Source organism: Gobius niger, assembly GCF_951799975.1.
Source record: "Gobius niger genome assembly, chromosome: 7".
NCBI lineage: Eukaryota > Metazoa > Chordata > Actinopteri > Gobiiformes > Gobiidae > Gobius > Gobius niger.
Window position 1 is genome coordinate 26281675 of NC_136858.1, and position 15628 is coordinate 26297302.

At 39.4% G+C, this 15628-nt stretch overlaps 2 protein-coding genes across 2 annotated transcripts; one reads left to right on the top strand and one right to left on the bottom strand.

The window, feature by feature from the left end:
- The first annotated feature begins 93 nt into the window (after positions 1 to 93).
- ephx5 (epoxide hydrolase 5) lies at positions 94 to 5404 on the top strand. Its single transcript, XM_079560317.1, has 9 exons — positions 94 to 216; positions 307 to 520; positions 1954 to 2134; positions 3392 to 3601; positions 4132 to 4261; positions 4501 to 4712; positions 4788 to 4896; positions 4991 to 5116; positions 5201 to 5404. Exons 1-9 carry the CDS (start codon positions 194 to 196, stop codon positions 5400 to 5402), a joined length of 1407 nt encoding a protein of 468 aa, XP_079416443.1. The 5' UTR covers positions 94 to 193; the 3' UTR covers positions 5403 to 5404.
- Positions 5405 to 5648: 244 nt separating this feature from the next.
- mad2l1bp (MAD2L1 binding protein) lies at positions 5649 to 7446 on the bottom strand. The gene is made up of 3 exons (XM_079560370.1): positions 7059 to 7446; positions 6314 to 6594; positions 5649 to 6244 (listed from the first exon to the last, which is right to left on the bottom strand). The coding sequence occupies exons 1-3, from the start codon at positions 7426 to 7428 to the stop codon at positions 5708 to 5710; spliced, it is 1188 nt and encodes a 395-aa protein (XP_079416496.1). The 5' UTR covers positions 7429 to 7446; the 3' UTR covers positions 5649 to 5707.
- Between the last annotated feature and the right edge of the window lie 8182 nt (positions 7447 to 15628).

Below are 15628 nucleotides of genomic sequence, written 5' to 3' on the forward strand. Positions count from 1 at the left end.
CCCACTCCGTGAAGTGCGCAGTTTCGGAAAGGCAGGCTATTATTTTCCTCAATAAAAAAACAAAACAGGAATTAAGGTAAATATATAATAATGCAATATCTTGGAATTTGATGAGCCTGGATTATATTGTGCGAGAATAAGACATCAACTTGGTGTCCTTAGTGTGCGGATCTTCATTTACCTGCGCGACACAATGCAGCGCCTACAGGTTCTCAAGTGAGTCATTGCAATTCAGTTACTTTCTATTGAAGCATTAAACTGTCAAAAGCGACTAATCCATTGCTTTGTCTAATCTAAATTCTGCAGGGATAGTTTCTTGGCTTTGGATGTCGTTCAGCAGAGACTTGTGATCGGCTCAGCGCTGGCAGCAGGGGGGATACTGGCTTACTTTGTGCACAAGAAGAGGGAGAGAAAGAGTATCCCTCTTGGTGAAGGATGGTGGGGAGCTGGGGTGAAACCTCTGTCAGAAGACCCCAAAATCTACAGCTTTAAAGTGGAAACGTCAGATGAAGAGATCCAGGTAAATGATCAACCTTTGAGTGAGACTGTGCCAAAGTTAATAGTGTGTAGATAACAAATTGAGTCACTTGTTTTCAGACGTGGATAGAGTAAAAAGTAAAAAGTAGTGGCAAGTAAAGGTAAAAAAAAAAGTACGTACTTGGATAAAATGTTTGAGTCTGATTTATGTTTCAGTTGTGGCATAAATTAGGAGAAACAAAAGTTGGAAAATTATACTATTGCCAAAGAAAATGCCATAAAAATGTACAAATATATTTCTAAAGAAAAAGGGGCACGAAACACAAACTACATGTATTTTAGGTCCACATGAAGCGTTTGTAACTTGAACCTCTTAACCCCCGTCTGAACCAAGCACATTTTCTCCAGTTCGATTTTACCCAAATCTAAAAGCTTCTTGGAAAAAAAAACTCATCAAAATAGCCACAAAAATGAGATGTGAATGAGGCAGAAAATGCAGCAAAACAGGCGACAAAACATGACAAAAAACCATCAAAAATACAACAAAAAAAGTGGCGACAACTTGAGGAGAAGTCTTAGATCAGTTTTGTGGGTCTTAGCTTTCAAATTATGTGTTACACTGGCCTATAAGCTGTCCCAGTCTAGAAGCTTTTAGATTTGGGTAAAGCTGAACTGGAGAAAATGTGCTTGGTTAAGGCGGCGGTTAAGAGGTTAAAATTTACTCACAGTGGCACAAGTAACTATTACTATTAAAGGGGCTAGATGCAAGTTAGCCATTTTATACTCACTACTGCCACCTCAGGTCATACGTGTAACTGCAACCTTTTGGAGCCGCGACCCCCATTATAACAGTTAAAGGGGTTCGTGACCCTCCGCTCGGGTCACACCGTGAGGAATCGGATCATTAGCCTACATAATTCTTAAAAAGCAAATAAAAAATCAAATGGCTAGAATAAAATAAATCAAATAACGAACATATAATGGCACTCTGGTAAAATAGCACACACAAGCGACAGTAAAATATAATATTTTATGCTAAAAAAAGTATGTATATTTTATCTACATGATCTGGCGACCCCCCAAATTTGTCTCGCGACCCCCTTGGGGGTCCCGACCCCCAGGTTGAGAACCACTGAGCTAGTGCATGACGGCAGTTAGGGCTGAAGTAACACCTTTTTGAGTGACAGTGCAGGATTTTAGAGGCAGTTGTGGTGAATAGGTCTGAGCTCATTCTACACAGTAGGACATTGTTGGAACTGGTAGGGGGAGGAAAATACATAATTGTAACATTTTTAAACTCCCTTTAAACTATAGTCCCTTTAAGTAAGTAAATACACTTCATTACAATATTACTAAAGTAGATGTGAAAAGTATTGAATGATATAGCTATTCTAATAAGTGCAGTTTCTCCAAAATGTTGCTGAAGTACTTGAGTAAATGTAACTGAGTACTACCCGCCTCTGCTTGATATTACAGGACCTGTATGAGCGCATTGATAAGGCAAGATACACTGATCCATTAGAGGACAGCGCCTTCCACTACGGCTGCAGCAGCACCCATTTGAAGAAAGTAGTTTCCTATTGGAGACATGAGTTTGACTGGAAGAAGCAAGTGGAGGTGCTGAACAAGTATCCACACTACAAAACCAAAATTGAAGGTAAACAAATACAACAGGAGGTCTTAAAAATGTCCTTCATTTACTAGTCAAAGGTCTGTACGGGGTCAAAATAAGGTCTCAATGTGAGCATGACTATGCCGTGACCAATTAGTATTGAGCATTGAGTTTGAGACCAGACTTGGACCCATGAATGACTAGGGCAGGAAAGGTGGATCTAACCCAGAATTAAACCTTTGGTCTTTAGGGATTGAGAACATAGAGAAGAACTGTGTGCTTAAATAGGCTAGTTTGAGGCTTGTTGTGTGGTAAGTTTGTCATTAACATTCAAGACATTGAGAAGAGTCAGACCTAGAGGGAGCTAGCCTGCAAGACCAGAATGATACTCCTCTGTATTTTGTTTCAAGGAATAGGCCAAGCTCTTCCACGTTTTCCCTATTTTAATATGGTTACACGATCCAGAAAATCGACATGTTACTATACTTGGATTGTGTAACTGTATTTAAATAGGAAAAACGTGGAAGAGCTTGGTCGCCTCTAACTTCACCCCCGTTGGTCCCATAGAGGAGAGGAGGAGAGGCTAAATGCTAACATCTTTGGTCTTTTTGCGTGACTGAGCGCACACGTAAAGGTACGCATCAACTCGTCTAAGCTATGGTAAGAACATATTTCAGTATTGGAAAAACGGTGGCCTGTTCCTTTAAAGGAATAGGCCACCGTTTTTACATACTAAAATATGTTCTTACCTCACTTTAGACGTGTTAATATATCCCCGTCTGGTCTTTGTCCGCGATCTCTGTCGCGCAAACGGAGCACATACGCAGCCTCTCCCACATGTCACATAGCTCCGAAAAAGCTCACGATAGAAGCTACCAAGCTCTTTCACGTGTTCCCTATTTAAATAAAGTTACGTGAAGTGTTTTCATGCGAAGTATATTTACACAGAAATGTAACATGTCGATTTTATAAGCAAATAAAAAGGGGGACTATATTGTGAGGCGTAATGATACGAGGAGTAAAACGTCCGCGCAGTAACTCCTAAAGGTTATTGACGGAAGTGAGCGGTATCATTCACTGGTATAGCGGTGAATCTGGTTTCCAGGCAAGGAAGGAGCAGAGATAATTTGGTGTGACTAGAAAATTGGGGAAAAAAAGTAATCTATATTATCTATTTAATTGAGTACTCTATCTATTTTAGCCAACCCTAAAAAACGACATGTCTAAAACTATTTCCTAAAGCCTTTAACGTGTAACAAAACAAAAAAGTCATGCCTTCTTCTTTCCACACTTGTATCGTAGGTCTGGATGTGCACTTTGTCCATGTGCGGCCACAACACCATGCCCACCAGAGGGTTTTGCCTCTTATGCTTGTTCACGGCTGGCCAGGGTCCTTCTTTGAGTTCTACAAAATCATACCACTCCTCACTGAAAACCACGATGATGTTGCATTTGAAGTGATATGTCCCTCTATCCCTGGATATAGTTTCTCTGAAGCACCGCATAAGAAAGGTTGGTTGTTGTTTGTTCTGACTAAAGTGCTGTTTATTGTTAACTTTTATGTATTGTACTAGCCATGTCATCACTGCTGAGGCTATACTAACACATTATCTGCCTATGACCGTAGGAATAGGAGAATAATTTAGCATTTGATTTATCTTTTCTGTTATTTGACTTTGTGACCTTAGGAGTCTTGTAGGAACCGATAACATAACGGTCGATGACGTAATAACAGCCAATAACGTAATAAATTGGTTGGTGGTCGATCTACCCCAAGTCAGATGGGGCTATAATAGTGGGAATCTTATTTGTGCAGGTCTTGCATGATGTTGGAATTAAATGCTTTAAAATAAGTGTTTTGTTCCCCTAATTAGCATATTGCACAAACCCAAAAGATGTAAGTGAATGTAACCACATTGTGTTAATACATCAAATATTACCTGATTATTGTTACTACATTATTGGCAGCAGGTATTTCATTATCAAAGAATTTTCAGCTTGACATTTTAACATTTTATAAAAACTCTTAATGTACTTTTCAGGTTTTGACAGTCTTGCAGCTTCCCGTATTTTCCTGACCTTGATGGAGCGCCTCGGCTTCTCAGAGTTCTATCTGCAGGGAGGAGACTGGGGCTCCCTCATCACCACCAACATGGCACAGATGAAGCCTGAGTAAGTCCAGAGAAGCAGAGTTACAAGTTGTCCTGTCGATTGGAATGTCTATAAACCAATTTCCAGAAGATGCAATTGTTGCAGTGAAGCTTAACAATGAACACTAACTTCATTGTGTAGCATTTATCTAAAAAGCTGACTCTAGAAAATCATGGAATGCACAAGGAAACTATGCAACTAATCTACATGTTGTTCAGTGTGTGGAGCATCTTTGTTTTGAACGTTTATTTTGATTTTAGGTGTGTAAAAGGACTACATTTGAACATGTTTGTAACACGAAGCGGTTACAAAGAACTCCTTTCCCTGGTAATTGGCCCTTATCTTCCATTCTTGGTTGGATTTACTCGTGAAGATGTCAGACGGCTGTTCCCTTTCTTTGAGAAAAATGTTTGGGAAATATTAAGAGAAACAGGCTACATGCACATTCAAGCAACTAAACCAGACACTACAGGTGGGAAAAATAGCCTTTTGATGCAATACATGTGAAGTTTCATGTGACATTAATCCCTATTGATCCCTGACACAGGGTGTGGAGTGAATGACTCACCTGTTGGCTTGGCTGCATATTTACTGGAGAAGTTCTCAACGTGGACCGACTTAAATAACAGAGGCCTTGAAGACGGTGGTCTGGAGAGGTACTCTTTAAAAACTTATAAAACATGCATGTTCAAATCGAGTGGTTCATTAATTAATAAAATGACTAAGGAGAGAAATGTTCTGATCTTACAGGAAATACACTCTGGATGAACTATTGACAAATATCATGATCTACTGGACCACAGGCTCCATTGTGCCTTCGATGCGATTCTACAAAGAAAACTTGAACACAAACCCTGACAAGAGGATAGATGGCTTGTAAGTATTAATAGTAATTGTACAATATTTCAGTTAAAATAATTTTGAATTGCTTTAATGTGGGTATATTTTGTTTTTGTTCAGAACAAATGTGTTTGTCCCAGCTGGACTGGCTGCATTCCCCAATGAGCTCATGCACTGCCCTGAGTCTTGGGCAAAAAATAAGTATAAGAATGTTTATTCCTACACATTTATGCCTCGAGGTGGGCATTTTGCAGCTTTTGAAGAGCCGCAGTTGCTCGCTGATGACATTTTTCGTTTTGTTAAAAAAGTGGAAAAGTTGTAAAAGATGTATAGTAAAAATGACTTGAGTTGTTATATTTCATCATTGACAGTGGCACTTTATTCATAAAATAAAACATAGCACTATAATTAGTTCATGCATTTGTTGTTTATAGTCCTCTTCCTATTTGTACTTCATAATTTAATAGCCGACAAACCAACAACATTTCCTTGTTTATAGCATTTTATTTTTGTTTCACGTTGTTTAATTTAAATCCTTTAAAATAAAAAATAAAAATAGGTATTTAGTATGTTCACTTATTTTTTCAACCACAACTTAGGGGTTGGCTACATCTCATTCAAGAAAGTTTACGCTTTGTAGTTGCTGAAGCCCTTGATGGTCATTGGAGCCTGAAACCAGATGTAGTCGTCCCAGTCCCACTCATCCCTTTTTAGATCTTTACAGGTGCAAACGTCAGAGCACAGAGCCACGACTTTGCTCTTCACTCGGGTGGGAACTTTAAATTGAAGTTTAGGGCGGAACCAGCCCACGCCACAGTCTCTGTGAGCAAGCACTAACACAGTGGTGGGCATTAAACGGACCGGCTTGGTGTCAGACAAAAGATCAGCCACGAACAGGGTGCGGAAGATCTGCCTTAAACAGGACGAAACACGGAGGCTTTTGTCTCCTGAGGCCAAGACCAGAGCCTCCATGTTGATCTCGTACAGCTCTTTTGGGAGGACCAGTGAGCCGCCCATCAGCAGCAGCACCCGAGGGACTCTGCTCAGTGAAAACAGCACCTCCAGCTGCTGCAGCACCTCTTCCAGCTCCTGTAATGTCTGTTGGCATTTTCTCCTGTCCGTGTCTGCGGAATGCACTGGCCTCCTGCTCACGGTGTCTTTGTCCTGAAAACGCACAATACATGAATGCGTGACCTTTGATGATGAGTAAAACATGTCCTAATTTGTGTTTACCTGAAGCGATGCCTGTTGCTTCTTTTGAGAGTACACGAGCTGGTCATAAGTCATTGGTAGCTGCTGCCTCTGATAGAGAACACACTTGAGGATCTCACTGACAAATCGGCAGCACCCGTCCTGAGTGACAGTCCCAGGAAACACCACATTCACGCAGCCTTCCTCCTGTGCTCTTTTCTGGATCTCAGGGTCCAGAGCTTCATTACTGCTTTGTTGTTCCTTAGTGGCCACATTAGAGTCGTCACTCCTTTGCTCCAGTTTGTGCTCCTCCTTGTTATTGTCTGTCAAAATGAAGTATATGTATTTTCAAAATCTTTGTAAGTGTGGAAACTTGGCTAGTTTAGAAGAATTTGAGCTTTACGAACAAAACATGCTTATGTGTTTCAGATATCTGCTGAGACTACAGGTGAAAAGCCAATCCTCCAATATTCTGATTATTTTCACAGTTACTTTTTTTCATTAGTATAATTATTAGCATGTAAATGAGCACACTTGTATCATTTTTCATATACCGAATTCATTATTATATGCAGCTTATTTTTAGACTACAGGGGCACCATAGTCTCCTCAATTCGAGCCAGTTTAGAGGCTATAATAAAGTTATTTGCAGAATAACACCTCAACAGATGGTAATGTTTTAATGATTAGCTCAATCAAATCTGGATCAAATTCAAATGTAATAGTTTTTTTCCCTTTCACAATTAAATGGTACAAGATGTATTTCAACATTGGTTTCAATATTCACCCAGTGAACTGGTCCCCGGCGTCGGCGACTCGTTGGTGTTTTCTTTATTTTCCGTACAATTTTCATCCAACTGTGCAGCATTTGGACTCGGTTCAGACAAGTCCTTGTCGAAATCGTGATCGTTTTTCGCTTTAAAACAAGGTTTCACAGACTTCTCTGTTACCTCCCCGTTGATTTCTGCGGAGAGTTTGTCTGATGAAAGCGTCTCGTCGGAAACACTTTGTAAAACGACTGGCGGACATTTGTTGCTGTCATTTTCTGATAGGGCCGGTTGTCGCTTTTGTGGCTCATCAACCTCGCTGTCTTCGCCTGGTGAAACTTCGGTATTTTCATGGTTTATTGGAGTTAAAACGCTTATGTTTTCTTCCATATTTTTGAACGTCGGCGCCGGAAGTTTCCCCGCAGTGCATCATGGGAAACGGGAGTGACGTCATGCTGCGTTCGTGAACTGGTACGAAAAAGGCCAACAATTAACAAGAAATTCACAACTCTTGCTTTTGGTATGCATTTCAATGAGGTAAAAATATCTCTGGGCACAGAAACTAACATTCTTTATAATTCTAATTCTAATTCTAATTATAATAATAATAATAATAATAATTATTATTATTATTATTATTATTATTATTATTATTATTATTATTATCATTATTATTATTATTATTATTATTATTATTATTATTATTATTATTATTATTATTATTATTATTATTATTATTATTATTATTATTATTTGGATGCTGCGTTTACGTGCTGTCGGAGTCGAGGGAGCTCTTCACAGGTGCCGATGATTAGATTTCAGTTTCACGCGCCGCGCTGGTGCCTCTGCGACAGAACCTGCGAGATAGTTCAGAAAAGACCACATAAAGCAGATTCTGGCTGTTTTCTGTCCAACAAAGTATGGCCTCAGTGCGTGTGGCAGTGAGAGTCCGCCCCCTGGATGAGAGGTAGCCTTGCAGAAGTTCTTTAAATAATTAAAATAAAGTAATGTGTTGACATTAATGATTTTTATTTCATTAGAGAAAAGAAGCTGTGTTCAAAAGCTGTCGTTGAAGTAAAGGCAGATGCTATAACCATTTATAAGGTAAGGTATAGCTTATTTTTGTAGCCTACGTAATAAACCAAAAATATTTAAAATAATCCAAAAATGTATTGCCATAAAACATAGATGGTAGTAATGTAAAAAGTTTAAATGCATAAATAAAGAATAACTACAACATGCACTGATAAAACAGAGCGCCCTGAGTTGGTGGATGTGACCAGGTAGTGTAAATAGGCTAATCAGTGCAAATAACAGGTGCAGAAAACAAAGTTCACATGATGAGTTAAATAAGTAAGACCTTCTTAGAGTGAAACAAGACAGTAAAATGTTTTATTCAAAGCCCATAGGCAACTCTAATCGAGGAGAAGAGCCCAAGACATTTTCATTTGACCACTCCTATGATTCTATCAATCCACACAGCTCATCATTTGCTTCACAGGAAAAGGTAAACTCAACCCTGACACTGTTTGAGAAAGAGTTCAATATGTCTGCAGTTAATGACACTGTTAATGATGACATCCCTGAATTCCTCCTGTTTGCAGATTTATGATGACTTGGGGTCTGGTGTCATCAAAGCTGCATTTGAGGGTTTCAACACCTGCATATTTGCCTATGGACAAACTGGGTCTGGAAAGTCTTATACTATGATGGGCCATGAGGTAAGCGCGAAGGCATAACCTAGACCAAACATTTTAAGAACTGATTTTTTTGTGTGCAGTGGCTTCAATGCATTGAAACCATAGTTCATCAGCTATCCCTCTTCCGTGTTTATCTCTATGCTGCTCTTTTAAAAGCAGAAAGTGATGAGAACAGCAACCAGCAGCTTTTCTCGACTCTTCCCCTCGTTCGACAGGGGAAATCTCACCCGACCAATAGGGTTTCTTGTTTTTTGCCAGGAGATTTGTACAAGATTAACGCCAGGGCTGTTGTCAATATGCCAGATAATTATATAGGAGTCTTGGCATTTACTATCAGTTTGTTTGTAATTAAAACAAGGGGACATACTGCTCAAAGTGGAATTGCTTTTATGCTCCATTGGCTGCATATGTGATGAGTTGTCGTTCAGCAGCTCAGGGTTGAGCAATGGTCACATCTCTCCAAATTAAAGGGCTTAATATGAATAAATTGAATAGTTATTGAAAGATACTATGCACCCTGAGGGTGTTAATGGTTTAAATGTCTCTTCAGGGAGATAAAGGTCTGATCCCACGGATATGTGATGGCCTGTTTGAGCAGATCTCGGAGAAAAGCAAGAATACAGAGTCCTTTCATACAGAGGTCAGGTAAGACACATTAAGATGTCATAATACCCCAATACTGAATGACTATGTTTCAAAAAATATTATCCAGCTACATGTCACTGTTACACAAAATCAAACGCATTTAATCATACAGAATTATGTTAAATACATAATGCGGGATGATTTGGGAATAGCAGGGCTGTTTCACATCAACATTTCTGTGAAAAATGAAGCAAGGGGAAGATGAAATGAGCTCCAAAAGGCATGAAGTTAGAGATGAGACATTCCCATAACATAACACACAGAAATGCCTTATTTTTTATCTTTTACATCTTCAAAAAAGACATGAAAGTAAAAACTACACAGAAAGCTTAGTAGCCCCAAAGGCCAGTATAACAATGCGCAATATGGTTGTCATATTGTGACTCAGTGTATAAAGAAGATCTATGCTCAAATAGACACTTTTCAGCGTTTACTGCTCCTGCTACTTGGTCTCTTTTAAGATGGGGGATTAAAGCAGTCATTGTGAAGTGTGAACCTTCAGAAGAAGCACAGGGCTACTTGCCTCTAAAAGGCGATATACATATACTCAGTGCACATAAATCATGATGAAATCAAAATTGTGATCTAGGCCAAAGGAAATCATGTCCTCCCATAATTTCTTGGCACAATGGATTCTTTAGCTTTTTATTTTGCTGTGTCCATATGTGACTACTTTCCTTTCCCCTCATTTATAGTGCTGGTTGCCTTACTTCCTGTATCCTGTTATAGACGTTGACTCCTTTCTCTATGAATAATAAATATGCTGCGTTTGACTTAACTGCAGAAATACCACTGTTCAGGAGCATCATCCTTCTCCTGTACTTCTAGTTAGGACCCTTGCCTCCGAGCTCACCCTATTGTGTAGTTCGTCATGGTGCCAAAAATCTCTGGCAGCTGGATACAGTGTGTTCATTCCCATTACTGTCACGCTTTCATAAATCTTAATTGCTCCCTGCCTCGTATTGTCTTTGACTCAGACTACAGTATTTGTCTTTTCACGCTCACACCACGGTATTGATCGACATTTTCTGCCAAAAGCTGCTTTGCATGTTTGTTTTATTCATTGCCAAGGCAAGCAGAACAATGCAGCCACAATAAACTAGCTCTAAAAACCACTGCTCATCTCTCTTCAAAGAGAATTGGGTGCAACTCAAGTTTTTTTCCCTCCAGTTTGACGCAGCGTCAACCACATAAATAGTCAAACGGTTCATTTATTTGTGGCATTTTTTCCACAATATAGGTATCTCATTTGCATTTATTTCTGTCTTTGCTAAAGTTTTATGGAGATCTACAATGAGCGAGTGCAGGATCTTCTCCAAAAGAATACAACATCCACTGACAAAACCCAATTGAAAGTCAGGGAGCACCCAAAGGAGGGGCCCTATGTGCAAAGTAAGACCATTTTTTTATGCAGCTCAAGGGTTACTGTAGAGTATCTCTTTTTAGCCCAATCATTTCCTTTTCTCTGCTTTCTTCCTCTAATCTTAAAACTGAAATCACACATTCACTATCCCTTCTCTGCACTTCTCTCAGACTTTTATCTTCAAAACATCTTGGTGTAACTGAGGTGTAGTGGTAGAGCATTCACCACTAACCTTCACAATTCTGAAGGTTGTTGGTTACTTAAGTCCTTGCTTCCACCAGTGCAAACTGCTGCTTCCCTTGGGCAAGACATTTGGCACATCTTTCCTGTAGGGCTGCATGATGTTAAAATACTTGCTTACATGTAATACAGGTGGGCAATGTTGGACATTGATATTCTTGCCATATTTCTCATTCACCTGAAGAAATGCAATGTTACTGTATTAGTGAAATATGTTCCTCAACATAATAAGAATGTTAAATGTACTACTTGATTAGGTCTAAACCGTGCTGTTTGTTGACCCAATACTTGTAAAATACCTGATGTGTGTGCTGGAAGACTAACCCATTGTTGTTATTGACTTGTCTTGTTTGATTTAGACCTGACCAGACATTTGGTGCAGAGCTACCATGATGTGGAAGAACTGATCTTATTGGGAAATGCAAACCGTACAACTGCGAGCACAGACATGAATGACACCAGCAGCCGCTCTCATGCCATTTTCACCATTCGATTTACTCGAGTAAGTTTAATGTCATCCTTATTATACGCTGTATGGTTTTTATTTTGTTTTTTACTATACACTTCCTGGTCTAGACCTTGAACTGAGCCCAACAAGTTTCATTCTAAGGTGTCCATATAATAATTCTGAGTTGGAGGGCAGGCCACAATTCTTGAACCCGCGCTCTAGACAGAAGCCACTACAAATGTTAAGGTTCATCATCTAGTAGATCCTCTGTTTGGGACATGCCTCATCCATAATGTATATGGGGGTTTCATTCCTTCATCTGAAGTTATTGACGTTCAAGACTTGAGAACGTGAAGCCAATCTTTAGATGGGTTTCTGTCACGTGACTCCTATTGCTGTTTACAATTAAGATTTGATTATATTGTCCTGAATTCTCACATTTGATCTATTTAAATCCATGGATTGTCTGAAAACCATTGTATTATACACATTTATTTTCTCCATTTCTCTGTGTGTTTTTTAAATATAACACACTGTAGTTAGCAAGTAAACATATTTCCATGCTCTAGGCCTGGTTTGAAGACTCGCTTCCCTGTGAGACGGTGAGTAAGATCCACCTGGTCGATCTGGCAGGAAGTGAGAGAGCTGATGCCACTCGCGCCACAGGGGCCCGGTTAAAAGAAGGCGCAAACATCAACAAATCCCTCGTCACTCTGGGCTGTGTGATCTCAACCCTCGGTAAACAAAGGATGAACTGAGGCATCATTTATTATTGACTTAGTGAATGCAACACTGTGCAAGACTAACTGTTGTATTCTTGTCAAAAAGGTGTGAATAATTCAAGGTACTATAGTTGGTATTGTAGTCAAAACTTCTAGTGTGCACAAATATCGCAAACATGAAGAGACGGTGGAGAGCAGATGCTGCATGGTTTAGACTAGAGACTGTGTGACTAAGTTAGAGACAGACTCGAGGGCATGAGAGAGCAGAACTGTTTAGGTTCTTTCTAGTGGAGGGAATGATGAAGGTTAATGTACAGGAAAAAGTAAAAGAAGCCAGATTGAGATGATTTTGGCAAGTACAAAGGAGGGATAGTGAATATATAGTTGAACAGATATTGAAAGTTAACAGGAGATTAGAGACAGATCAATATAAAATAAGAATTTCGAAGGAAAATTGGCCATTAAGCCGGGGATGGGGTAAAATCAAACAATAATCTTAAAGTACCAGTTAAGTTGACTGAGATATTCAGACATGTACGTTATTTTTTTGTCTGGTTCTTAAGCCAACCTACTATCAACAGTCCAATCGTAAATCTCCCAGAACCCCAGAATTTGAGTTGCCAGATACTATATCTGCAACCAGTTGGCAATATACTTAAATATATGACTGGTTAAGGTAACCCGGCTGCCTCTGGTAGTGCCATTTTAAAACGGTAAGGGCCTGATTTACTAAGCCAGATGCTAAACTGCAAGTACTTCTTAAAGTTATTACATGCTATTTAAGATTTATTGCACCTGAAACAGTTAAATCTGATATATTAATGTGGTTGCTCTGCAGCATTTGAGAGAGACTCCATTTATATGTGGTCAGTGTACATGCTGCATACCGTACCTTTTTAAGATTCAGGGAAAACGATGTGGAGGAGATTGTTTGCCTTTTTTTTTTCTGGTGCTTATCTATGTGGACATGAAGGCCCTAAAAGTTAATTATATTTTACATCTTTTCAAAGTCCTGTTTCAAAATATCGTGACAACAAAGAGGAAGAAGCAGATCTTCATTCCCTACAGAGACTCTGTGCTAACATGGCTTCTCAAAGACAGCCTGGGCGGAAACTCCAAGACGACTATGATAGCAAGTATGCATAAAAAAAACTGCTGTTGCATGCACTGCTGAAAGTGTTTTAAGACGCTATATAATCTTATCTCTTCTCACAGTTGTTTTTAATGGGGAAAGACAAAGTTAATCACTTAATCCTCTAATTTCCATATTTTCTTTCTCATTTATGAATCTCTCAACCTTTTTGCTCTGCACCTATTTGACCTTTCTGTGTCTGTAGCCATTTCTCCTGCTGAAGGGAACTACGGAGAGACCCTGAGCACTTTGCACTACGCCAGTCGGGCTAAAAACATTGTCAACTCACCCAAAGTGAATGAAGATAACAGCGTGAAGGTGATCCGAGGGCTTCAGGCCGAGATAGAAAGACTGAGAAAGCTACTGGAGGAAGCCAATCAGGTGCGGCAGTATAATTCATGCTAAAGTGTAAGCCATGGTGCACTGCATTGACTCTTAACAGGCTTTTTACATGCATAGATTCAGCTTCTGTTTTCTCTTGCAGGCTCCCAAAGGAGAGCTGTCTTCCTGTGTTGAAGTTGTGGAAAAGCTGCATGAAAATGAGGCAAAGGTGAGTCATGTTGCCAAATAGACACACTCGAGGTAATTTGCTGCTTTTTCCTTTGTAAATATTACATAAAAACTTTCCATATTTTCCTCAGGTAGCAGCACTTACTAAAGAGTGGGCAAATAAGTGGAATGAATCGCACAGTATTCTGAAGGTAATCAATCCCTTTCTTGTTTTTGTGTGACAATAAATATTACTCCCAAATGATTATGTTCTGGTGCCCTAGCATTGATTAATTCTCTTTCTCCTTCTTAACTAATGGCACAGACAACTGTCAGATGAAGCCAGTGCAGCTTAGTTCATTAATCTAGTCTACTGGACGTGCATTTCATGTTTTTGTGATTATGCCTGTGTTTAATGATATAAATAGGATATGAGTAATATCATGATTAATATTGTCAAATAATTACATTACATTAAAGTGGGATTTTGTGTTAAAGGTATAATTCCATACTGCACTTTCACTGATACGCTGACATTTGTTGCAGTACACACAATTTACCACACTGTGTCACTGTAAGCTTTGCAAACAGACCGTGCTACAGTTTGTGCAAGTCAACCAGGCATTTAAATTGAATTTACGCACAAGTATTATTTTAGAGATGTTTTTAAAAACTGAGTTGTGTTAAAAAAGTGTGACTGTTAGGGCTTGCAGGAAACAGAACAGACATGGCTTTTTTTAACCCAATATGTTTTCCCTAATGCTGTGGAAGGCGTGCAGCAGCCGCGTAAAACCTCAATTGGCCAGAATAATCCCCGTGCTTGCCAACTCGGAGTACACTGAATGCGTTTCCACTGTTGAATTTGTGCCCAATCTCCCAAATAACACCAAATGTCATCTGTTCGAGTGTCATCTTTTCCTGCCAAATCTCAAGGAATATGCGTTAAATTATAAGGCCAGAAAATTATTAGATAGTATTTATTTCACAGTATATTCGTCTGACCCAGAGGTCTCCAACCCAGAGCTCGGGAGCTACCAGTAACAGTCCTGCCCTTCCCAGTAGCCCCCCAAAGGCTTTCTTCATTGCTTCATTAGCTTAATGACTCAAATTTGATTTGTCTTGGCAAAACGACTTTATCAAGGCTCATATATTGAGGCATTTTCTCGTTGTGCCTCAAATTATATGACTGTGAACACATTGGACACAATCTGCAAACCTTTACCCAACTACAAAGTTGTATATTAAGTGAAAATAACCTTAAGTGGCATTGTTTGCTCAAATAAGTAACTCTTTGTCTCATCGTGTTTTCTTTTGGTTATACACATGATAATGAAGGATCTTTTATTGATTTGATAATTACATTTTCTTATCTGTTAAGTTGTTATATTAACATGATGTGTGGATTGTTACGCTTGTGGAGTAATTAACATCTAATTGTGTAAAGTTGTAAATGACATTTCAGGGCTTGGCGGCCTTTATTCATCACGACGTATTGGACTCATTAGCAGATGTCAGAGCTTCTAATTAGGAGGTTGTGATTATTGACACATGGCACTTTAATTTCTGTCTGTCCGGCATAGTAATTGAAATAGCGCTGTTGTAAATTTATTAGCGGGCGGTGATGGCTTTATGTTGAGCCCAGTGTCATTCCTGTCCTCCTCTCTTAGATAAAACGCATCTCTCACTCAGGGCTGTGTGCATCAGAGTGGATACACCTGTTATTAGGCAGATCTGATGTGACAGCCAGACAGTCGACCACTGCGGTGTCCAGCAGGCGCTCGGATACATAGTGTTTGATGGATCACGGTATGCAGTTGACGTTTATCTCCACTACTTTTGATGAGTGTTATT

Excerpts from the sequence above, each read along its gene's own strand:
- ephx5 (XM_079560317.1), top strand. The coding sequence starts at position 194 with ATGCAGCGCCTACAGGTTCTCAA. Across the intron at positions 217-306 it reads CAGCGCCTACAGGTTCTCAA|GGATAGTTTCTTGGCTTTGG; the intron begins GTGAGTCATTGC and ends TAAATTCTGCAG. Across the intron at positions 3,602-4,131 it reads TGAAGCACCGCATAAGAAAG|GTTTTGACAGTCTTGCAGCT; the intron begins GTTGGTTGTTGT and ends TGTACTTTTCAG.
- mad2l1bp (XM_079560370.1), bottom strand. The coding sequence starts at position 7,428 with ATGGAAGAAAACATAAGCGTTTTAACTCCAATAAACCATGAAAATACC. Across the intron at positions 6,595-7,058 it reads GCCGGGGACCAGTTCACTGG|ACAATAACAAGGAGGAGCAC; the intron begins GTGAATATTGAA and ends TCATTTTGACAG. Across the intron at positions 6,245-6,313 it reads AGCAACAGGCATCGCTTCAG|GACAAAGACACCGTGAGCAG; the intron begins GTAAACACAAAT and ends GTGCGTTTTCAG.